Raw genomic sequence first — 25411 nt, 5'->3', positions numbered from 1 at the left:
GAATTTTACTTGTCGAGTGCTGGCTATTTTTGTATTCCTATAAACATTCTTGAACTTTGTTCTGGGAGGCAGTTAAGTTACTTGGAAATAGTTTCATCCTCTCAGGTCTTGCTTTTATGATTTGTTAGGTGGTTCTGGAGCAGAGATCATCTGGGGCTAATTATTCCTCAATAATTAGTACTATTCAGTACTCCTTCCAGTGCCCTGTGAATTTTTTTCCCAGCCTTTTTGGTGGGAACAGGCACTGATCAAGGCCCTTTATGAGCACTCAGCACTAATTCCTCTAATCCTTTTGGATGGTTCTTTCCCTTACCTCAGGTATTTCCTCACAATAATATGTTAAATGCTCAAGCAGGAACCTCCACAGATCTCTGTGGTTCTCTTGCTGAGCGTCTCTCTCCTCTCTGATACTCTGCCCTGTGAACTCTAGCTGCCTTGATTTCCTTGGACTCTCAGCTTTCTCTCTTCAACTCAGGGAGTCTTCTGGGATTTTTCTTGGTTTCCCTCTCTCTGTCTTGGGGCCTAGAAACTCTCAAGGCAGAAACCTGGGGCAATTGTAAGACTCACCTTGTTTGTATATTGTCTTTTAGGGATCACTTTCTTTCATTGGCTAATGTCTAGTGTCTTGAAAACTGTGTTTCATCTGTTTCCTTTGGTTTTTTGGTTGTTTCAGATGGAAGGGCAAATTTGGTCCCCATTACTCCATCTTGACTGGAAGTGAGACATCCTCCACCCTCACTTTCTTTTGATTAATTTTTTGTTTTGTTTTGTTTGCTGTATGGAACCTTAAAATTCAGATGCAGTTAGATGTCTTAATATGCAATGTAGCACAAAGGTTAAGACTATAGGTCAGTCTGGCTTTAGTCCTGACTCAATCACTTACCAGTTGTGTGATCTTGGGCAAATTATTTATTTTCTCTATCCCTTTGTTTCTTCTTTGTTAAAATGAGAATAATAATGGTACCTACCTCATATGGTTGTTATCAGGATTAAATAAGGTAATATATGTAAAGTACATAGAACAGCCTGGCACCTGTTAAGCACTTAATAAGTATAACATTTTGTCATTATTGTTTAAATGAGGTGACTGCTATTTGCCATTACCTCAGTATATAATTACTGAAGTGTTGTTATATGCTTTAGTATTTATTGGGCTATTCCCCCCGCCCACACACACACTCTGACCATTATTCTTCTTGGTTCAAATGTTCTTACTTATTTATAACTCTTATATTTACTTTCTAGATCTTTGCTACTCAAAGTGTGTTCCTTAGTCCGGTAGCATTGGCATTGCTGGGAGCTTGTTAGAAATGCAATCCCAGGCCCCACCTGAGACTTACTGGATCAGAATCTACATTGTAAAAAGATCCCTGGGTGATTCCTATCTACGTTAATGTTTGAGAAGCTCTGGCACAGATGAACTGTAGAGTAATTTTGTCTCTCTCCTCCCACAAATAAATCAGTTTTCCAATTTTTTTTTTGCTATTATAATCAATGCTAGAAAAAGCATTCCTGTACATCTTTCCTGTGGACACATACAGAAGAGTCTGTTTAGGTTTATATTCAGAAATTTCTCTACTAGAAATTCCCAATGCCTAGTAAAGTGACTGATCCATAAGTATTTAGTGAATGGATGAATGAATTAGACCAAAAAAAAAAAAAATCCAGTCAACTGAAATTTATAAGAAACACACCCAAATCTACATTGAAGAAGCTATGCAAGGTACTTTTCCATGCTGGATACTGATTCTTTTCTGAGCACAGAGGACCATTTTGTTGTCTAAGACTTTGGACAGTATCTCATAGTCTTAGTCTTGCTGATTCTCTTCTAATGGACTGCTGCTCCACTTTTCTATATGACCTTGGTTTTGTGCCTCTCCTTTTGTCTTTTAGTTATCCTGATTTTAAAAGTAAGAATTGTGTGTACATAATATCGTTTTGGAAAATGTATAAAAATACAAAGAAGAAAATTAAAAAAAAAAACATGAACCCTGCTACTTGTGTGTGCTGTTAAAATCTGAGCTCATCGTGAGTTCTCTTAGGGAGGCAGTGTAGTAGAGAGAGGAAGACAGACCTGGTTCTCTGCCCTGCATTTGCCGCTCGCTAGCTTCGTGACTTTGAGCAAGTGTTATTTAGTCTGAGCTTTGGTTTCCTCATCTGCAAGGTGGGAATAGTAACACTGCCAGGTAAGGTGTTTGTGAGGACTGGTGAGGTATTTGGTAGATTGTAAGCACTCAGCAAGTGTTGGTTTTGTAATGCTTCCCTTCTTCAATGCCTCTGGTTTTTTAGATTCCCTACCTTTTTTAAGATTGTTCAAGACAGTAGAATCTGATTTTCTTCCATTCTCTTTTATTCTCTAGCCATAGGATGATCTAAGTTTTCTATGAATCTAAATAAAGAAATTTTAAGAGATGCTTAGATCATGTTCAATTTTGTCTAGTGTTCCATGTTTTTACTAATACATGTTCCAAAGCAACCCAGTCACTTTGTCCCAAAGTTTCACCGCTGCGTTGCCAGATGTCGCTTCCTTATGGGTCAGTGTAGCCGTTCCCCTCATGCTTCTTCAGTGAATAAAAAGTAATGCCTGTTTATTATAGAAGATTAGGAGAATGCAGAGAAGTAAAAAGAATATTTTGAATTACACATTGTTCAAGCACACTGTTGATATTTTGGCATATTTCTTTCTTTAACATATGTTTTAATCATAGATGTGAATCTACTGTTCATAACGTATTGATGTTTTGAGAGGTGAAAATATTGATAAAATTTTCTGTGCCTTAGAAAAAGTTCTTGGAAAGTTCAGGGTTTGAGATCAGGGTTTGTGCACTCACATTTTTATTTCATCTCTAATAAAATGGGGCATGATAAATGGAAATCTCAGTCTCACAGCAATTCAGGAGTGCCTCATACTTTTTGGCGATTCTGACTTTGGATTTGAGAAAACTAAATCTACTTTCTCTAGCATCTAAAAATATTTGTATCATTTGAGCCCTGGTCTTATTGTCTGTTATTTTGAATGTATTTATTTGGAACTTATAATAAATTTAATTTACACCTTTTTTATTTCAGAGTTTTCTTTCTTTGATCCTAATGATACATCATGCCAGGAAATTCTCTTTGATCCCAAAACTTCTGTATCAGAATTATTTGCCATTTTAAGACAATGGGTTCCTCAGGTCCAGCAAAACATCGACATTATTGGAAATGAGGTAAGGAATTCTTAGATTTTGAGTTTTGCGTTGTTAGATTTGTTAATGGTATAGATTTTTTTTTTTCTGGTCTGAATGGAAAGATGGTGATAAAGGAGAAGACTTTTAAAGTTTCTGATGTTTGTTCTTTGTATTTCCAGGTTTTTCGTGGAGCAGTGGGTTAGGACTGTATATTCTTTCCATTACTCCCCTGCTCCTCACATTCTCACATCTGGAGATGTGACATTATAGACTCTTAGTGGGAGCAGGCATTTTTCATATTTGCTTTCTTTATACAAATTAATTTTGTAAGCTTTAAAAAATACTTTCATAAGGGGATTTGATTCCCATCATGTTTTCTCTATACTTTTGAGTGGTTTGGTAAAGATCTAGACTCAAATATAATTTTTAAAAATAGTTGATTTTTTGAACGAGGGATGAAAGACTAACTGGGTTATTGACCAGCATGTTGTCATATTGTGGGAAGAGAGAGCTCATACTTTTTTCAAATACCGTTACACCCATTAGAAAGAAAATTTTGCTTATTCTTTGAGAGCTTAGGGAACATATTTGAAGTGCCAGATTACCTTGGAATACTCTAAGAATTTCCTTCAGTCTGGTGAGAACTTCAGTTTTCATTATTGTTGTTGGGTGTGGATTTAAAATTTATCCTTAAGAGAAGCCCGTTCTATCTACACGTTTTGTTGAGAACTAATTCAGATAAGAATTAACTTGGTTAATGACTTGGTTCCCCAGCATTGGTTTGAAATCAGTTGACTTCAGGAGTCAGGTTGTAATCATATCTTCCTTGGTTTCCTCAGATTCTTAAGAGAGGTTGCAATGTGAATGACAGAGATGGATTGACAGATATGACTCTTTTACATTATACTTGCAAGTCTGGAGCTCATGGGATTGGTAAGTATGTGGTAAATCTATTAATTGCTTAGAACATGTATATTTGTGTTTGTGTAAAAGCTATGTTTATGCCAACCAGAGTGCCTGTGAGGACACCTAGCTGATGATAATAATATTCCTTGAATAGGTGAGGATTCAGTTAGGTCCTTGCAAAAACCTTGCCCTTTCTGCCTTTCCTCAAGGGGGTCTTTATAGTCTCCTGGCACCTCCCAGCTTTTCTGGAACAGGCTTCACGCCTGCGTGCTCTCTAGTTGAGAGTAACTGGTAACACCCTATAACCTTCCTGAGAGTTTACAGAAGGTTTGACAATCCAAGATCCGTTTTCCAGGTAGCCCAACCCCTGCAGACCCCAGTCTTTAGGCTTGTCTAAGGTCTGTTCCTATATACATAACATATGTTTGTATTTTCCAAAATTAGTATTCTCCTGTGCTTTATCATTGTGTAAACCTGCCTCTCTTCCTTCACTGTATATTGTGAACATCTCTCTCTGTTTCAGTAGTCTGATATAGGGCTTCTTAAACTATGGATGCTGAAGGACTCTTTTTTTTTTGCAATCCATCATGGCCTAATACTTTTGTAAAATAAAATAACAATGAATTTATAATAGAAAAATGAAATAAAGACATGTAAAATACAAGCCCAAATGTTTTTCAAAAGGCATAAAATTACAGTTCCATTAATATATTCAGAAGAAATGGTTATACAGGGAAAAAGAAATGAGTTATAAAAAGTACAAACAAATTACAGTTTGGGACTGGCGGTGGTCCATGGAGCACACTTGGAGTAGCACTGGTCTAGTAGTGCATTGTTTTTAATGGTTTTATAGTATTCCATTATATGGATGTCTCATAATGTATTTAACCAGTTTTTCATTATTGTACTTTTAGGTTGTTTCAGAATTTTATTCATAATAAAAAGTGCTGTGATGAACATCTTTACAGCTAAGTGTTTATTCATATCCCCGAGTATGATTATTTTCTTAGAATAAATTCCTTGTAAGTGCAGTTTTTGAGGTGTAAGTGTATGTTTGCTATGCTGTTTGCTTTGGCTTTTTAAGTGAGGTAGTAGATAGCCATCCATTGGAACTTAAAATTTGTACTGAAGAAAAATAATTTAGAAAACCTTCTTTAGGTGATGTTGATACAGCTGTAAAATTTGCAACTCAACTTATTGATCTGGGAGCAGATGTTAGTTTGCGGAGTCGCTGGACAAATATGAACGCTTTGCATTATGCTGCTTATTTTGATGTCCCTGAGCTTATAAGAGTGATTTTGAAGACATCTAAACCAAAAGGCAAGTACTATAAAATCACCTTTAGATGTCACTAATTGAACATTTTATTAGTGGCATAAAAATGATAATTCAAAGAGTTTTTTCCTCCTAATCCGTCTTGTTCCGTATGACCTCCTGTCTCACATCTTTTTCCAGAAATAGTTTAAAATTTCTTTATTGAAGATTAATTACTGTCCTTTCACAAAAAGTCTTTACAAAGAGATACAAAATAAAAACGTGTTCTCTGGGTTTTTATATCTCTGCAAAGTCCCCAGAAACCTGGATTTTATAAAGTGTAATTGAATCTTCGTGCTGTATAATTCTTTTGTCTCATTTGGGTAGCCAGAAATAGAGCACTAAAGCCTTCAGAGCTAAGCATTGAAATCATAAGGAATATTTGTTTTAGGTGGCCTTCAGTTCTAAAATTCTATGGTTCCATTAAAGGATAAAATTTTGGGGTTATTTTTTTCTCTTCCTGTCGTGATGGTGGTATCCTAAGATTGAACATCAGAACGTCTAAATTACAGTCCTGGTATTTTGGCTTTCTCCCTGGTCCTCTCAGTGTGTCAGTTTTCTTTTGAGAAAAACATGAGAGCAAGTGCAGTAGTGTTACTTTAAGTTAAAGGCGGCATGCAATGTTTTCTCCATTTGTAGAAGACTTGTTTTAGAGATTCAGTAAACAAATTGCCCAGAAAATTTGTTTCTAACCTCTGCTCTGTATACTTGTCCATTTGCTCTTTAACTTTTACCTTTTCACGTTTTGACTGATGTGAGGAAAAAAGCCTCTCTTTATAGTCCAGTGTCTTTGCTTACTCAGGAGAGTTTGTCCTGAGCACGTCTTGGTTGTTTGCAGTTTTAGGTGGGGCATGTGGAGTGGTGTGGTTTAGATTAAGGTTGGATTAGCAGAACCAGAGGTATTAAACCCTTGTTGTAGAAAACATTCAAAATGGGATTTCCAAATCTAGATGATTTCCTGTGTGTAAGTATAGCATCATGATGATTTACTGAAAGTTATTAGAATGTCCTTAGAATGGAGAGATTCCTTTTCTTATTGTGAAGTCCAGATTCATTTGTTGAATAAAGTATTGTGCATGAGTACAATATGTAAGCGTTTATATGTTTAATTAGTCTTTAACTTATTCCTAGTTTGAAAATTTTGTTTTGTTTTACCTACCACTTTTTCTCTAAAGGGCTAGATAGTAAGTATTTTAGGCTTTTTATGGTCTCAGTCGCAACTGCTTGATTCTGCTGTTGTGGCATGAAAGTAGCCATAGAGGATATGTAAATGAATGCACGTGGCTGTGTTCCAAGAAAACCTTCTTTACAAAAACAGATGGTGAGTTTGATTTGGCCCATGGGCCATAGTTTGCTGGTCCCTGACCTAAACCCTACTACCTCATTGTAGTTGTCATGGCAGATATGCAAGAGGTTTGTTAACGAGAGATTATGTTAAGATAGTTACTTTTACAAATATTAGTTATTGCCATTAATTGCCCTAAATATAGTTTAGTTTGTGATAGTTGGAAAACCCATGATAAAGTCCATTTTATAATGAAATTTTATTGTGCTAAGAATGTAATTGGTTAACCAGATTGTAGTAGGAAGATTTTGTTCCATTGTGAAATCGTGCATCTAATGGGTTAATTTAAGTCTCATAAATGGCTGATAAAGCTCCTTTTCCAACTCGCTCCCAAAAAACTCAACCTGTCTCCTTTTGCATTATAATAGCTAAATTTAAAATTTTAGTTAATAAGCTTGTGATGTTTAATTGCAGATGTGGATGCCACTTGCAGTGACTTTAATTTTGGGACAGCTCTGCATATTGCCGCGTATAACTTGTGTGCAGGTACTGTGAAATGCTTACTGGAGCATGGAGCAAATCCTGCATTTAGGGTAAGAGGTTAAATTAAAAGTGAAAAATATTAAAAGAATTAAAATATCTAACATTATCTCCCAGTAAAGAGTTGAATTTGGATGTTGTTATAAAACTCTTATATCAGCAAAAAATTTATGTTTCTGTGCCCCGTATAAAAAGTGATGATGATAAACTTTATCTCAAATAAATGTCAAGTATAGCAGTGACTTGCAGTCTCCTTATATTGTTAAGCTCTACAAAACTTAGCTTCATTCAGCAAAGTAAAAAGCTCATTAAAGTGTCATCATCTTTGAGTTTAAGTATCTTTCATTTAGGCTTTTGATATATTTATAAAAAGTTAGCTGTTAAAAATGCATATATTAAAGTTATATTTCTGTATTAAATCGTCTTTTAAATTCTTTTGGAAAGAAATTTTATTCCAGACAATTTAAAAAAATGCATATTTAAGAATGGAGTAAACCTTTAAAAATCAAAGGAAAAATTTATTTTTTCATGGTAATGTTACAGGATGGAATTTCATAATCTTTAAATCCTTTGGTATTTTATTGTCTTCACAGAAGAGGCTTTCAGTGTTCTTTTCCCATGTGTTAATAACAGTGACTTGCTGTGGCAGAGATTCTTAATTGGGTTGGTGCCTTACCTTGAAGGGGCAGGGAGGGCAGTGTTTGAAAAACCTCTTCCCTCCTGTTTTCCTCTCCCTCTCCCTGCTTTCCTGTTTCCCCTCTCCTGCGTAATTCTTTGCCACTTTTCTTTCTGTTTAACCCCGTCATTTAGTTAGTTCACCACCCCCCCGTTCTTCTTTCGTACCCTGTTGTTTAGTGGGCACTGGGAGAATACAACAGTAAGTAAGATAAAACTCTGTCCTCAAGGCGACTACAGTCTAGAGGGGAGGATGGACAAGTAAGCAGTCAGTTTGACTGAAGTGTGTTAAGTTCAGTGTGTTACGACCCGAGGGCAGCGGGGTGTGCACAGAGCACCATGGGGTCGCGTAGGAGGGGCATCTCTCCAAGTCTTGGGAAGGCTTCCTGGCAGAGGTGACACTGAGTGCTTAAACATAGTTAAGAATTAACCAGATAGAGGAGGGAGGTGAGAAAAGCATTTTAGGCGGAGAGAGTACCTGGCCCAAAGGCTAGGAGACGATAATTCAGTCTGACTGGAATGTGAAGGTGAGGCGTGTGTGCCTTTGCTAGTGCAACAGTTGACACAACCCCATTAGTGGAGAGAATATTTTGAATTTAGTTAGATGCAGTGAGGTATGTCACTGAGGTAAATTACAAATTCAGGCCAGAAACAATTAATAATAGATTACTATAATTTCAAGGTTAATACTTAAGGAAAAAAGCGGTGAATGTGTGAGTCAGCAGTAGCCCGTGGATCCTTCTCTGATAACTACTGTTTTGGAATAAAATAGAATTCTGTGATTAATCATGAATAAGCCTTCTTATGTCAGCATGACATCATCATTGTTGTTATTTTATTGTTATTTAGTGTTTTTCTTAACAGAAGTTTCAGTTGCTAAATTTTATAGGAATTAACAGCAGTGTGTAACTTACTCTGGAAAAGTGAGGACTTAAAATCTGAAGGAAAGTATTTATTGTAAATACTGCTTACAATTTATCAGTTAGGTTTTTTTGTTTTTAAAGTTTTTCCCTCTCTCTCTTTTTATCAAAAGGACATATTAGTGTTGTACATATCTTCATTATATTTTGTATTTTTTCTTTGAAATCTGGGATTAAAATAGTTCATCACCGTCTGAGAAATTTGATAGTGTGTCTTCCTATGATATTTTTACTTAGGGCCAAACTGACTTGAATTTTAAAACAAAAAATGTGAGTTACATATTTGTAAACTAAATGTGTTCTAAAAGCCCCATTCTTTTAACTTTATGGATCATTTGAAGATAATTATCTTGGAGAAGAAAAAGGAAAAAAGTTTCTCAGCAAAAGAATCTTGATTCATCATATTAAAAGGGGATTATAATCTGGAATCTTTCTCGTAAAGTCTAAGTTTTTTGGTTAGGGAGCGTAGGAGAAAGATAAGTAGTTTGAGGGAAGGATAGCATGGAGGAGAAAGACTGAGAGTCTAGAGGGTCCTAGAAGTGGATTACAATGTCACCTCTGCCAGTCATCGAGTAAGTGACTGAGTGAGTCATTAATCTCTCCTTGCCTGATTTTCCTGGTTGGCAAACTGGAAGTGTTAGTAATATTTTACTTGTTTAGTTAGTGATTGTCTCTCCTACTACAATATAAATTCTTAATGGGCAAGGATTTTTAGCTGTTTTATTCATAAGCTTTTTCTTGATGTGAGAACCAAATGAGATAATTTATATGATAGGGTTTTGGTTAATAAACACCATGCAACTGTTAGTGGGCTTGTACCTGACCGTTTTGTCTTGTTGCAGGATAAATCCGAGGATACAGCCTCTCCTTTATAGTGAGAACAGAGCTGCTTTCTTGATTATAGCCCAAATTTTAGAAGTATCAAAACTGTAGTTTCCGTTCCTGAAATCTGAGTCACTCCGTGAGTGGGCAGGATGGTTCGAGGTCACAGAGTGGAGGCGGCGGCTGTGGGCTAGTGGAGAGAGTCTAGGGTCTGGGGCTGGGAAGCCAGTCAGTCCTGTGGCTTCTATCTCCGAACTTGCCTTCTGTAAACCTCTGTAGCCAGGCGTGCTGTAACTCGTGGCCTTAGCGCTTGCTCCTCCTTGGGCGAGGTACGCATTTCCCTGCCAGCCAACCTGCACGGTACTCTCTCATCTCTTCCGGCCGCTGAGTCAACGTGTCTTAGCAGTGAGGCCTCCCTTGACTCACTGCGTGAATAGCCACCTCTGTCCCCATGTCTCCTGTTCCCCTTCCCTGCATTGTCTTTTCTCTCTCCACTTTTTACCATTAATATACCATATATTTTGCTTGTTTGATTGTTTACAGTCTGTCTCTCCCACCAGAATGTGTGCTCTTTGAGGGGAAGGCTTGTTGTTTTCTTCACTGTGGTATCTTTAGCACTTAGAATGTCGTCTCTGGCGTATAGTAGATGTTAAATATTTTTGAATAAAGAAATGATGAATGAATGTAACTTTAAATTTTTCCAAAAACAATTTTGTATATGACTACGTAGAGCTCTAAGTAGGTGTGAATTGACGTTTTTGTCTTCTCTTTATGTGTAGAATGACAAAGGACAGGTCCCTGCTGATGTTGTTCCAGACCCGGTCGAAATGCCATTAGAAATGGCCGATGCCGCGGCAACTGCTAAAGAAATCAAGCAGATGCTGTTGGATGCGGTGCCTCTGTCATGTGATATCTCAAAGCCCACGCTTCCAAATTATGATCGTGTTACTAGCAAGGCAATGCTTACGTCACTTGGCCTGAAGTTGGGGGATCGTGTTGTTATTGCAGGACAGAAGGTATCGTAAGTAACTACAATGTCGAGAGCTCTGTCCAAGGTCGTTATGCCCGTGGCCTGTGTGCCAAGGGTGCATGCAGTAGTGGGCAGAGTTCTGAGTTTGTTTTTTTTAATTCAATATGTATGTAGAGAGATACTTAATGGAAAATGTGAAACTTCGGTGCACATTTGCTATAAAGTATGATTTAAGAATATAAACTATTTGAATTTAGTAGTGAAGACATCGTTTTTTGAGTGGGAAAAGAATAGGTAGAGCTGTTGAGTGCCTTTACGGACCTGAGCTGAGAAATCATCTGGCCTCGACGCTTTCCTTGCAGGCCCCCTGCCGTCCTTAGTGGCGTTTCTCCCGCTACTGCCACCTCACAGAAAGGGAGCAAAGGAGACTCTCGCCATTCATGGGTATTTGGCTTTGAGATCCCACAAATAGAAAAATCTTAGGTATTACTTGAACCTGATAAAAAAAAAAGTATGTGGCGAAGAGGACTCCCCACCCCACCCCATTAAAGATGCTCCAGGTATCTCTTTTGCTTCAAAGCCTCCGTGTCCATATGGCACTCAATTGTTGCCTTTCTCTCTTTTTAATACTTCATATGGGATGGGTGTTTTTTTCCTTTTTTAAATTTTGGTGTTAATAGGGAGCTCACTATTGAGAATGGAACAGGGAATTCCTGGTTGGATATTGAATTTCCTAACATATTTGGGTGGGCTCATGGGAAGGGCGATGCAAATTTTTCAGAAAACACTGAAATTTGGAAGTTTGATTTACTGAGAAAATTGCTTTAAAAAGGAAGGTAAGCTACAAACAAACTATTATGTTGAGAATGACATTTACCAGCTTTGCAAAGAATACGTTCATAGGACTTCTGTTAGTTTTTTATTATCCTATCTGTGGAGCTAAATTATCAAGAAATTATGAATGCATAGCATTTTTGTTTTTTTACTTAGGATTAATATTCAGCTTCTTTAGTATTCCTGTCCTGTGTCTGAGAATGGACTTTGAGAACAGTTATTTTGTTGTTTTATTTTGGATAACCTAAAGCTGTATGAAAGTAGACGCGTACAATGAATATGCATGCGCCAGTCAGCTGGGTTTACCGTGATCATCTCCTGGCCAGTCTGGTTACATTTATGTTTCTCTCAGTCTGTTGCTCGTCTTCTCTTCTCTTGGGACTGTCTTTCAAAGAGCAGATGTTTTAAATATTGATGACGTCCATTTTATCAACTTTTTATTTTATGGATTGTGTGTTTAGCATATCTAAGAAATTTTATGCTGTGTTTTCTTCTAGAAGTTCATAGTTTAGGTTTTACATTTAGCTTTAATTTTAGGTTAATATTTGTGCAGAGTACTAGGTATAGATAGAGTTTGTTTCTGTCTCTTGCTCTCTCTTGAATTGCCCTTGCACCTTTGTCAATTGACCATATATGTGTGGGTATATTTCTGGATTCTGTTCTGCTCCATTGATCTAATGATTATCCTTTCTTCACTACTACCCTGTCATGATTGCTGTAGCTTTATAGTAAGTCTTAAAATCAGGGATTGTTAGGTCTTCAATTTTTTTCCTTTTTTTTAGTTCCTTTGCCTTTCCACGTACATTTTAGAATCAGCTTACAGATTTTTATTAAAAAATTCTGCTGGGATTTTGAATGGAGTTGTGTTAAACAGATCAGTTGAGGGGAATTGACATCTTAAAATACCAAGTCTTTCAATCACAAACACAATATATCTCTCTATTTAATAGGTCTTTGGTTTATTTCATCAGTTTTGTAGTTTTAAGCGTATAGATATTGCACATGCTTTGTTAGATTTATACGTAAGTTTTTCATGATCTTTGGTGCTATTGTAAATGGCGGTGTGTTTGAAATTTCATTTTCCCGTTGTTCATTGCTGGTATATAGAAATACAATTGATTTTTGTATATTGACCTGTATCCTTTAACCTTGCTAAATTTATTAGGTCTGGCCTTTTTTTGGTGGTTTCTTTGAGATATCCTATGTAAACAATCATTTTGTCTGCGAATAGAGACAGTTTTATTTCTTTCCAATCTGTATGCCTTTTATTTATTTGTCTTGCCTTATTTCATTGCCTAGGCCCTTCAGTATAATGATGAATAGAAGTGGTAAGAGCCAACATCCCTGCCCTGTTCACCCTGTTCACAGTCTTAAGGGGAGAGCACTCAGTCTTTCATCATTTAGTATGATAATTGTTAGCTGTAGATTTTGTATAGATGTCTTTTATTAAGCTGAGGAAGTTCCCATCTATTCCTAGTTTGCTGAGAGGTTTTTTTCAATTATTGTCATCATGAAAGCATGTTGAAATAGTTTGTGGATATGATGAATTTTGTTTACTAATTCTCACACGTTGAACAAACTTTGCATTCTCATGATAAACCTCACTTGGTCATGATGTGTTATCCTTTCTGTGTATTGCTGGGTTTGATTTGCTGTCCTTTTGTTGAGGATTCTTGTTTCTGTATTCATGAGGGATATTGATGTATAGTTTTCTTTTCTTGTAATGTCTTTGTCTGGTTTTGGTATCAAGGTAATGCTGGCTTCATAAAATGAGTTGGGAATTGATCCCTTCACTTTCATCTTGTATGAGAGTTTGTGTGAAACTCATAGTATTTTTTCCTTAAATTCTTTGGTAGAATTCACCAGTGAGGCCATCTGGGTCTGGAGTTTTTTTTTTTTTTTTTTGGAAGATTTTTAGCTACAAATTCAGTTCAGGTGTGAGCTTTGACAATTTGTGTCTTTGCAGGAATTGGAATGTTTCATGTCATTTGTCAAATTTATAGGCTTAGAGTTATTCATAGTATTTTCTTACTATTCTTTAGATGATTGACGGAATTTAATAATGTCCCTCTTTCATTCATGATGTTTGTAATTTGTGTCTTCTCTCTTTTTCCCTTGGTCTCCAGCGAAAAGTTTATTTATTTTAGTTATCTTTCCAAAGAACCAGCTTTTGGTTTCATTGATTTTCTCTATTGTTTGTCCGTTCTTAATTTATTTTCTTTATTATTTCCTTCCTTTTGCTTGCCAAATTTGAGTCTTCACTTTCTAGTTTCCTAAGGTGGAAGTTTATATCATTGATTTGAGACCTTTTCTAATAAAAGCATTTTAGTGCTATAAATGTCCCTCTAAACATTGCTTTTGCAGGATCTCACAAATTTTGATATATTGTGTTATCATTTTCATTCACTTCAAAATATTTTCTTATTTCTTGTGATTTTCTCTTTCACCCTGGGTTATTTAAGATTATATTGTTTAATTGCCAGATATTTGGAGATTTTTCCATATATCTTTTTGCTAGTGATTTTTGGTTTAATTGCATTATGGTCTGAGAATTATTTTGTATGATTTCTGTTCTTTTGACATTTGTATTCTGCTTTTTTGGGTGGAGTGTTTTATAAATGTCAGTTAGGTCAAGTTGGCTTATTGCTGGTTTCAGGTTTCAGGTTTTCTATATCCTTACTGATTTTCTGCCTACTTGGCCTATTGATTATGGAGAGAGGTGTGTTGAAGTCTCCAACTGTAATTGTGGTTTTGTCTATTTCTCTTTTCAGTTCTGTCAGTTTCTGTTTCATTTGAAGCTCAGTTGTTAGGTGCATACAGATTTAGGATTCTTATGTCTTCTTGGTGAATTGACTCTTTTATCATTGTTTAATGTCTCTTTTTATCCCTGGTAATATTCCTTGTTCTGAAGTCCACTTTGAGAGAACGGTTTTTAAAAATTTCCATGGTAAAGTTGCAAGAGTAGCACACTTAGGATTACTAGTAATACTCAAAAGTTATTCTGATTTATATTTTCTTTAGGTTGGAACATTAAGATTTTGTGGAACAACGGAATTTGCAAGTGGGCAGTGGGCTGGCATTGAGTTGGATGAACCAGAAGGAAAAAACAATGGAAGTGTTGGGAAAGTCCAGTACTTTAAATGTGCCCCCAAATATGGTAAGGTAGTTACTAACTAAATGAGAATTAATTTAAAATAATCAAATTTTACTCTTTTTAAAATAAAACTTTACTTTTTTAAATAAAACTTTCCCCTTTTGAAATAAATAAGGGGCTGCCCTTTTTATGCTGTGAGCAGTAGAGTGACTGGGAGAAGGTGTCTGACCAGGAGTGCCCCCTCGTCTGTAGACCTCTTTAAATCCTCCTCATTGTGGATTCATGACTGAGGGAGGGACTTTGTTATCAAGGAAATGCAGAGCTCTGGAGGTTGAAAAACTTGAAAAATTGGAAAAACAAGTGTGGCCAACTTTATTGTAGTACTCCTGAGCTGGGATGATTCTTTCTCTTTCTGACAGATGTTTAATTAAATTCATATACTCTCTCTCTCTCTCTGTGTTATACACACACACACCCGGACACACTGATTTCAATTTGCTTTTGTCGCTTACTATGTTGTGAATATTTTTCCTTGATGTGAAATATTCTTCTAGAACATTAGTTTCCCTCGTCGCACAGTATTTCATCTTAGAGCTCGACAGGGAGGCAGTTAGGTATAATGCTGAGGACACTATGAGCTTTGGAGTCTGAGTGCTCGGGTATGAATCAGCTTCCCTATCTGCCAGCTGTGTGACCTTCTCTCTCTCCTTGTGCCTCAGTTTGTCTTTGATAAAATGGAGATAACAATACCTCAAGAATTTATGAGGATTAAATGTTTTGGTAAATACGTAAAACACCTGGAATAGTGCTTGGTTCCCTGTAAGCACTCAAAAAATGTTACCTGTTTGCTAGCTCTTAAATTTATCAAAATTACCAGTTTCTTTTTTGTCATTCACTTAAGATGGAGCCTCATATTTTGGTCTATTATTAAAGACTTTTATTGTTTATAAAAAATGATCATTGTATAAGATTTAAAAAACATAAAAAAGGAGAAAGAAGAAAATAAAATCATCTGTATATTTTTTCTGTTTAAATTTTTTCACAAAATTTGGTTTATGTTATGTATTTTGCATTTTTACTTGACATCCGATTATAATTTCCCTAAATCTTTAAATAGTGTTTGAAAATGTGATTTTTAATTGCTACGTTTCCTTTAATTTTCCTAATTTGATGGGCGAAAATTTCTGTGTTTAAATTCATATATCTTTGATTGTGGTGAAATAAAACATTTAAAATGTTTTGTTGTAGTATATAGGTTTTTTTTTGTGTTATCTTGGCAATTGTCAGGAGATAACTGTTCATATTATTTATCCATTAAAAAATTGGCATTTAGTGTTTTTTTTAAACTAGTAAGAGTTTATAAAAATACATATTTAGGATATTAAGCCTTTATATTTATTACAGGTATTTTGTCATTGCCTTTGAATTTCATTTACAGTGTTTTGGACATATAGTTTTATGTAGTTAAAAGACTTTTCATTTATAATTTCGTGCATTGCTTTTATGCTTAGAAAGATAGTTCTTCCTAATTTAAGGTTAGTTATATATTTTATTTATTTGAATGTTTTAGTTTTTTTATACTACATTATTTAATCCATTTGGAATTTATTTGGTTGGTTGTGAGAGATTAAGAATTTAATTTTAATTTTCCTCTGTTAGCTAATTTTGGCAACTGTCAAGCAGACTAAAGGCAAGATCAAAAACCATTAGCAACACAAGACAGATGTAAATCAGATTAGTGGGAAATGCTTAGATTGTAATAGAATGCATGTGGCCTCCCCAAATCTCATCATCCTAAGGAGAGGCAAGCTGCATTAGGACAAAGCCGGATACCCCAAGAACCTTGCCTCTGTGCCGCTTTACATAATTAAAGGCAAGTTGGGGGGCAAGGATCATGTGGTGGATTATATAAAAAATGGGAGTAGCCTTCCTGCAGAGAGCTCAGTGTGCTGAGCCAGGTCATTGCTCACCAGGGGGTCGAGGGGGGGCAGGAGTGGGGTGGGGTTGGGGTGGGGGGGTTCGGGGGCAGGGAGGGGTGGAGACTCTCCTGATTAAGCAGAAGCTAAAGATTTGTCTCTTCTCAGCAATGGTTTTTTCTCTCTCTCTTTCTAAATCTATCATTTTCCCTTTGGCTTGTTGTGTTTCCTTTATTATAAACTAAATTCTCATAAAATGCTATAGTTTGTTTCAGGATTGTTTTGTTCCATTGATCTGTTAATTCTAGCACATATTAGATTTTTTTAAGTTGAAGAAATTTTATAATATTTAAGACTTTTTTTCCCAGAATAGTTTTGGGTTCACAGCAAAATTGAGAGGGAGGTACGGAGATTTCCCATATACCCCCTGCTCCCACACATGCATAGCCTTCTCTATTATCAACATCCCTTTACCAGAAGGTACATTTTTTACAATTGATGAACCTACATTGCCACATCATAGTTACTCAAAGTTCATAGTTACCTTAGGGTTCACTCTTTGTGCTGTACGTTCTGTGGGTTTAGACAAATGTGTAATGACGTGTATCCATCATTATAGTAATATACAGGGTGTTTTTACTGCCCTAAAAATCCTCTGTGCTTCACCTATTCATCCTTCTCTTCTCCCCTCAATCCCTGGCAACCACTGATCTTTTTACTGTCTCCATAGTTTTGCCTTCTCCAGAATGTCATATCATTGGAATCATACAGTATGTAGCCTTTTCACATTGGCTTCTTTCACTTAGTAATATGCATTTAAGTTTCCTCTATGTCTTTTTAGCACTGAATAATATTCCCTTGTCTGGATGTACCACAGCTTACTTATCCATTCACCTACTGAAAGATATCTCAGTTCCTTCTAAGTTTTGGCAATTATGAAAATTTCGTAATAAATTTTAATATCGGTAATACAGTTTTTATTTCTTTCAGTAATTACCAAAGTGAATACATGTACCTAGTTTAATAAGTCAAATTGTATTGTAAGGTTTATTAATAACAACAGCTAAACCCTCCCCTGGCTTGGCCTTCCCTGACCCCGAGTCCTGCTCTTTAGGGGCAAGAACTTTTTCAACTCCTTTAGCTGTTGTATCTTCTGATATTAATATTCGTATTTGTAAATAATATATTTACATGAATCTTTCTTGATTTTTCCAATTTTAGACATCTATTGACTTCGTACTATGAAGAGAAAGATTTGGTGCTCTTACTATTCTAAATCAGTTTTTTCTTAACTTACTTATTTGTTTTTGTGGAGCTCATCCTTCAGTAGCTTTTTAACAAAGGACTCATGGGAGGTAAATTTTTTGAGACCTTTTGTTCTAAAAATATGTTTATTTCTCCTCTCATACTTCATGTGATAATTTGGTGAGATAAAGAATGTTAGGTTGGAATTCATATTCTCTCAGTATTTTGAAGGTGATACCCTATTATCTAATGCAGTTTGGCAAACTTTTTCTGCAAAGCGCCAGGCAGTAAATATTTTAGGCTTTATGGGCCATACAGTCTCTTGTTACAACTATTCAGCTCTTCTGTTGTAGTGAGTAAGCAGCCTAGACAATATGTAAACAAGCGGGTGTGGCTGTGTTTCAGTAGAGCTTTACAAAAATAGGTGTCAAGCAGGATATGGCTCTGGGCCATGGTTCGCCAGCTGCTATCTTGAGCTTCCAGTGTTGCTGTTTAGAAGTTTCATAGTCTTTCTGTCTTCTCTCTTTGACCTTTCCCCTTCTCTTTGAAAGCTTCCTTGGAAGCATTTAGACTTTTTTCTCCTTTTTGCCATTTCCTTTTTTCTTTAGAGTTGATACCATTTTTATTCCTTACTAATATTTTAGTGGAGTTTTGGGAGGACTTGGAGTTAAACAAAATGGGCCATGTTTATCTGGAAATTTATTACTCTTCTATTTTAAAATAATTCTTCCTCACCTGTTTATTTTTAGTTAAGCTGTACAACTGTATGTCAAGATCTGAGAAAAATCCCGTCAGTACTTTGATTAGCATGGGTTACTGAACAGGAAGGTTGGCTGTGTACTATTCACAGTCTGGGCTTTGATTATATCCAGGCATTGCTTTAAATTTAGTTTTAGTTCTCCCAAATGATTTAGTTAGTTAAAAAAACAAGAAGAGTGAGAACTATATACGTGAGGTTTTATATGCTATAGAAATCTTTTCAAGCCATAGAATTAAATATTTAATTCTTTTTTTTAAAAAACAAATATGCTTTATCATGTGGAAGTTTTCTGTTAAGACCTTGAAGGAAAACCCACATAATTTTCCTCAGATTAAGAAAAAAAATCATTTCTTGAACAACATTATTATAATGTTAATGACAGATAAACTTGAAAAATAATTCATAGTCTGACTGTTCTCATAAATATGTTTTGGTTTTCAATTTTTTAGTGTTTCCTATATCCACACATACAGTTTTCACAGATATAATGTAATCAAATATATAACTTAAGTTCTATTTTCTTGATTTATTTTCATATTTTTCTCTATTTTTATACAATCTTTATTGTTTTACTTAATGGTGATGCAGTAGTTCATAGATATAGTTAATTCATTCATCCTATTGCCAAATAATTGTTTTCTCCTACTTATGAATAATATTGCAGTGATGACATATTCAGGTATATGGTCTTTTCTTCCTATTTAGATTATTTTCTCATGATTAATTTCCAAAAGTGTGATTGGATCATAGTAGTAAACTTGGCTCTTAAAATCTATCTTCTCCTTATAATATACAAATGTAACCTTGTAACCTTTGTGCACACCTCTAAGTATAAATATTTCCTTATAATTAATGCCGTAAAGTAGATTAGATCAGAATTTTTGTCTTCCAGTAAAACTGTACAAATTTATATTCCCAGAGTATAAAACAATTTTTTTCTTCCAACCCCTGGCAACACTGAATGTAATCATCATCAAGGTCATGTGTGTGTATGTGTGTGTGTGTGTGTGTGTTTGTGTATTTGGCAAGGAAAAGAATTTAGAGAAAAGAATAGAAAGTCAGGGAAAATCTGATAGGCAGGAGATAGAAGAGAGAACGTTGTGCCTAAGTCAAAAGTGGTAGGATAATCAGGATAAAGTATAAAATCCAAGGGAGGAGAGAATTCCAAGATTAGCAGAGAAGTAGTATAGTTGGCATCTGTTAGCTATTAACAAAGCACTCACTTTTTGTAGAGTCCTGAGCGTTTTTTGCAAACCTATTTTAGAACAAGTTGTTTTTAATATATTACATTTTAGTCATAATGTGTTTTTGTTAGGTTGTAAACACTCAATGGAAGAGTGTAATATACATATTATGACTTTATTTTGTCTTTTAAAATGTCTTAGCCAGGTAATCTTGGTATTTATAGTTCATATTTACTGTCTCTAATGTCTATGCCTACTTGTTTATACTGAATATTTTATTGCCGGGATAAACTCCTTTTTTAATAGAATTTTATACTTCCACCCGCAGCAAATCCCGGTCCCCACATGCTTCCCCTCCCCAACACACGCTGTGTGGTTTCTGATGGTCAGGAGCTGAGGGCTAGGCCTTTTGGGAAGGTTATATTTCATACTCAAAAGGAATTTTTATATCCCTCCTATGTGTAAGGCACTGTAATTATTAGATGCAGTGGGGGAATGAAGAGATGAGTAACAGTGAATTTTATCTTCTAAAAGTATACAGTCTAAAAGACAGAGAAAACATGGACATAAAAAGCTATTGTGTGGGAAAAATGTAAGTTTTAAAGGAGCTAGAGGTAAAGTGATACAGAAGAATGGTTTTTATACTATATAGTGCACTATTATTTGCCGATAGCTTAGTCAGAAATAATTATAATGGAAAACTATTACCTTTACTCATTTTTCTTTTCCCTGAATTTCACTTACTACCCGATTGTGTATCTTTTATGTGATTCTTAAATTACTGTGCATGTTGTTAGTCTTGACAACTAGATTGTAAGCTCTTTGAGAGCAAGAGCTGTGTCTTACTTTTTTTCTGTCTCTCACTATAGGCCACCTAGTCAGCACTAAACAAGAACTTAAAGCTTTATATCACTAAATAGTTGTACTTGCCTCTTTATTTGAAATGCTCTAGTGTTAATAGCTTAACACTAAAATTCTACATTCTCCCTCAGGTATTTTTGCACCTCTTTCAAAGATAAGTAAAGCAAAAGATCGAAGGAGGAATATAGTACACACTTCTGCGAAAGCTGTGCCTCTCATCAGATCCCAGAAAATTGATGTAGCTCACGTCACGTCAAAAGTAAATACTGGTAGGTCAAACCAGAATGTTAAATGCCTTCAGCATTTTTATTCGTGGAATGCCTTGTATTTAGATTGCTTCACACTTTTTTGTTAGCTAACTGTGACACCTGAATTTAATAAAACCTGCGTCTTACACATTTTTAAACCTCGATCGTAGTTTATGATTTTAATTCCAAATGAGAGTATTTCAGATTTGCTCCTTCCTTTTCTTTCTTACTATCTCCATACCTTTGTCACCTCAAAGCTAGATTTTATACCTCCAATAAATCTGTATACAACACAGCTAGCTTTATGTTTCTCACCCGTTCAAGGATTTTAGAGACTTCTTTTCTATCAGAAGAAGTCCCGACTCTTGAAAGTGGCCGAGTCCTGTCTGTATTTGATGGAGTCTCTTACTGCTGCCGTGGTCCGACTGCGGTTTGTTACATCTCACTGTCTTGTGCGTACGCTGTTCTCGCTCTGTCCTTCACACTGTCTCATGCTGTGTCTCTAGGTGCAGGAATTTGACTTCTGCCTTTTGAGGTCCTAGCCCTTCTTTACGTCCTTTTTCAGATTTTGTTTCTGCAGGAAAACTTCCCTGAGGACTCCAGTTCACTTCGGTCTCTTCATTCTCTAACTTCTTACACACTTTTATCCTTAGCACCCAATTGTTATTTGTTATCTTGGGTTTTGTCTTCTGATCGCTTTACTTGTGTAGATCTTTTATTCTCTCAGCAGAATTTTAAACTTTTAAGTGGACTGTGAGAGTATTTTGTACTTTGAGAGTATTTTGTTCGTATTTGCTGTAGCACATAAAATAAAATAGGGGCTCAATAAATACTTGCTAACTCATCAATAACTGAAGCAGAAAGGCTTTCTATCGTGATTAAAGGATTTTGTCCAAGAATTTGGTTGGCCTTTCTACTCCGTTCCGTTGGGCTATTTGAATATCCCTGTGTCCATACTGCACTTTGTAATTACTATAGTTTTTAAAAAATAAATCTGATATCTAGTAGAGGAAGGCCTCCTACCTTATTCTTAAACAGTATCTTGTGTATTTGGGCCCTTATAAATCACATTTCTGTATAAATTTTTTGTTAAGTTTCTTTTATAAAGATAGCTCTTGAAGTTTTTTTTTTTTTTTGTGAGGAAGAGTGGTCCTGAGCTAATATCTGTTGCCAGTCTTCCTCTCTCTTTTCTTTTTTTCCTCCCCAAAGCTCCAGTACATAGTTGTATATCCTAGTTGTAGGTCCTTCTAGTTCTTTTGTGTGGGACACTGCCTCAGCATGACTTGATGAGTGGGGAGTATGTCCACACCCAGGATCTGAACCGGTGAACTCCAGGCCGCCGAAGTGGAGTGTGTGACCTTAACCACTACGCCACTGCGCTGTTGAAGTTTTAATTGGTATTGCATGTAAACCTTAAATCAATTTGGGAAGAACTATTGATGCTGTCGTAAATGGTATCCTTTAAACCTGAAACCCGGAAGTACACAGCAGATATAGAAAGGAAGCTCAAAGAGGAGCCCTCTGTTTCTGGTCTGAGGAGCAGAAGAGGGGTCACCTACTGGACAGAAAGTGGAGGGAATCCTCTGTTTTCTTTCTTGATTGCTTTTTTCCCACTTTGGCTCTGTGCACCCCAGTCCCTAACAGTCCTGCATGGTGTGGCAGCAGCAGTGGACAGCCAGGCACCTAAAACCCCAAGGAAGAGGACCCTTGTCTCTGACCAGAGAAACTGTGGTCGCAAGGACGTGGATGAAATCCCCATTAGTTTTTCTTCTTTTTTCTCACCGCTTGGCCCCAGAGGCAGAGTGAATCACAGAAGATTATATGACAGAGCAGGGGAACTAAAGCCTAGGCATTCTACCCAGAATACCAGGAAGGGGTGCCCATGGGAGTAGCAAAGTGTCAGGGAGACCGTGGAGAGGAGGGAGCTCAAGAAAGTGATCTCAAAATACTGGATGCAAACCTCTGGGCTTACTCCCAAATTGTGTGTGCCTGGACTTGACCCCAGGCATTGGTCTCCTGCGTAGACCACTTCCCAGGTCTCAGACTGACTACTGGTGGCACAAGACATGAGAAAGATCCCAAAAAGGCTTTGGCAACTGAACTGCCCATGGGACTACAGTGCCAGAAGATTGGTAGGGACATCCAGCCTGAACCTAACTGGGTCGGCTGCCTCGGAACAAAACAAAACAGTCAACATTCTCCGTAGGATTTAAAGGAGACCCAGAATCCCACAACATAATATTCAAAATGTATATGATATAATCCAGAATTGCTAAAAGTATGGAAAACCAGGAAAATCTCAATATCTCTTAAGGAAAAAGACAAACAAAGGATGCCAACCCTGAGATGACATAGACATTTATCAGATAAAGACTTTAAAGAATTTATTATAACCATGCTCTAAGAATTAAGGGTGAATAATCTTGAAACAAATGGAAAGAAAGTTTCAGCAGAGGAATGAAGATATAAAAAAGAACCAAGTGATGCATGTGTGCCTGCATACACGCATGTACGCGTGCACACACACACACAAACGAGTACAAGTAAAACAGGGCTAATCTAAGATTGGTGGATTACATCAATGTCGGTGTCTTGGTTGTGATATTGTACTATAGTTTTGTAAAATGTTTCTTTCGGGGTAAATGGGGCAAAGTGTACCAGAGATCTCTCTGTCTTGTTTTTTACAACTGCATGTGAATCTCTGGTTATCTCAATAAAAATATTCGAATACAAAGAAAGTACCAAATGGATATTTTAGAACTGAAAAATATACCTGAGAAACAAGAAATTCCCTCTGTCGGTTGCCTTCACAGTCTCTCTTGCCCACCCTCCATTCAGTTCCTGCTGTTGTAGTTCTGGCCCTCATTCCTGGCCTCCTGTAGTAACTTCTAACTGGTCTCTGCTCCTCTAGTTTCCTTCTGAACTTTGCTGTCAGTGTAATGTTATTCAGCTATAACTCTGTTCATGCTAGTTCTCCTTTTCAAAGCCCATCAGAGCCTCATCCTTTACAGAAGAGTTGCATTTCCTTAGCTGGCACTGTCACCCTCTGAGGTTTTACCCTGACCTGTCTATCCAGTGTACTTCTCTCACACCCCCAAAGTACTCTCTATTCCAGCCAAGCTCCTAATCCTTCTCTGACCCTGTCTTTCTTTAAGACTTTTTTTTCTTTTTGTCCATCCAGAATGCCTACCCTCAGTTCCTTCTGATTATACCTTCAATATTCTCTAGAAGAAATCTGCCCTCTCTCTCAAGACCCGTCTCAGAATGTGATCTTCTTGATGAGACATTCATTTGTCTTCGTAGCTGTGACGTTGTCTCCTCCGTCATGCTAGTGCTTATGTGAAAATGTCCTCATAGTTTAGTTATCTTTGTCCATGTCTTTCCATCATCCTGAATTGAAAAGTCCTCCTTTAGGGCTGGGACCATGTTTGGTTCATGTTGTGATGCTCAGAGGGCCAAGCACAGTTCTTCACCCAAAATGCCTCGTAAGTGAGTAGAATTGCAATGAGTGCTTGATGGAATTCAAAACTGAGTGTAGTCCGTTACGTTTCTTATTTAAAGAATTTGGTTCTGTAGAATTGAAACAGAAGTCTTAATAAGGTAGAGTATTATCGATGAGCTTTTTCTTTTTCAAAATGAGTTTGCTGTGGGAGTTGGGTGTGGTGAAAGTTGGGGAGTCATTTTCAGAATACTAGTGGCAGAGAGTACAGAATTTCTTATTCTCTTACTCTCAATTAAATGAATAGTTGCTACAGTGATTTGCAATTTTTTTTTGTTCTTTTTGCTTGAGGAAGAGTAGCCCTGAGCTAACATCTGTGCCCATCTTCCTCTATTTTGTATGTGGGTCACTGCCTTGGCATGGCTGATGAGTGATGTGGGTCCGTGCCTTGGATCCAAACCCGTGAACCTGGGCTGCTGAAGCAGACCGTGCTGAACTTCACCACTATGCCATGGGGCCCGCCCCTGCAAAATTTTTTACCCCAAATTCACTCTCTAAATATAAAATCTGCTGTAATGAATTTGCGTGCATACCCAGTGAAGTCATGTGAGTTGTTTGCAAGTCCTGGCAAGCATGCAGCAAACCTGCCTCAGCTGTTAATACAGCTTTACCTGCTGGCGTTGTGCAGACACATTGATGAGTGCACTGTGTCAAACAATTAGGTAACTGTGTTTTAAATGCTTCATATTATTTGGAATTCCTTAGTGGATTGTTAAATGAATTTAAAAGATACTTTAGTGATATTTGGGGAAATTGATTGGGGTTTTCAGATGGGCTAGGCATGCATTCTTTTCGTTCCCCTTTAAATAATGAAATATTGGCCCCTGCTGTCTGTGAATTTATTATCCAGTGTGTTTTCAGAAGTGGATAAGATTTAGATAACGAGGGATGTCTGTGCTTTAAAAAGCAAACACATTTTTTGTTTTTTTTGGTGAGGAAGACCAACCCTGAGCCAACGTCTGTGCTCATGCTCCTCTATTTGCTGAGGAAGACTGGCCCTGAGCTAATATCCGTGCTGATCTTCCTCCACTTTATGTGAGACGCCGCCACAGCATGGCCTGGGTGCGTCGGTGTGTGCCCGGGGTCCGAACCCGGGCTGCCAGCAGCGGAGCATTCGCACTTAACCGCTACGCCATGGGGCTGGCCCCAAAAGCAAACACATTTTTAG

At 36.8% G+C, this 25411-nt stretch overlaps 1 protein-coding gene across 2 annotated transcripts in view; it reads left to right on the top strand.

Annotated features, from left to right (window-relative positions):
- Positions 1-25411, top strand: part of CLIP4 (CAP-Gly domain containing linker protein family member 4) — a 59141-nt gene that overhangs the window by 10098 nt on the left and 23632 nt on the right. For both annotated transcript variants that reach the window (XM_087436968.1, XM_087436967.1), the window contains exons 3-9: positions 3070-3209; positions 4010-4103; positions 5235-5396; positions 7150-7268; positions 10412-10648; positions 14458-14593; positions 20628-20765. In XM_087436968.1, coding sequence (XP_087293094.1) covers positions 3070-3209; positions 4010-4103; positions 5235-5396; positions 7150-7268; positions 10412-10648; positions 14458-14593; positions 20628-20765 — 1026 coding nt within the window. The remainder of the gene's footprint in view (positions 1-3069; positions 3210-4009; positions 4104-5234; positions 5397-7149; positions 7269-10411; positions 10649-14457; positions 14594-20627; positions 20766-25411) is intronic.

The sequence above is a fragment of the Ceratotherium simum genome, chromosome 11, assembly GCF_057802395.1.
Source record: "Ceratotherium simum simum isolate JZ-2026a chromosome 11, ASM5780239v1, whole genome shotgun sequence".
Taxonomy (NCBI): domain Eukaryota; kingdom Metazoa; phylum Chordata; class Mammalia; order Perissodactyla; family Rhinocerotidae; genus Ceratotherium; species Ceratotherium simum.
Note: the sequence above shows the minus strand (reverse complement) of the source record. Positions and strands in the feature narration are given on the sequence as shown.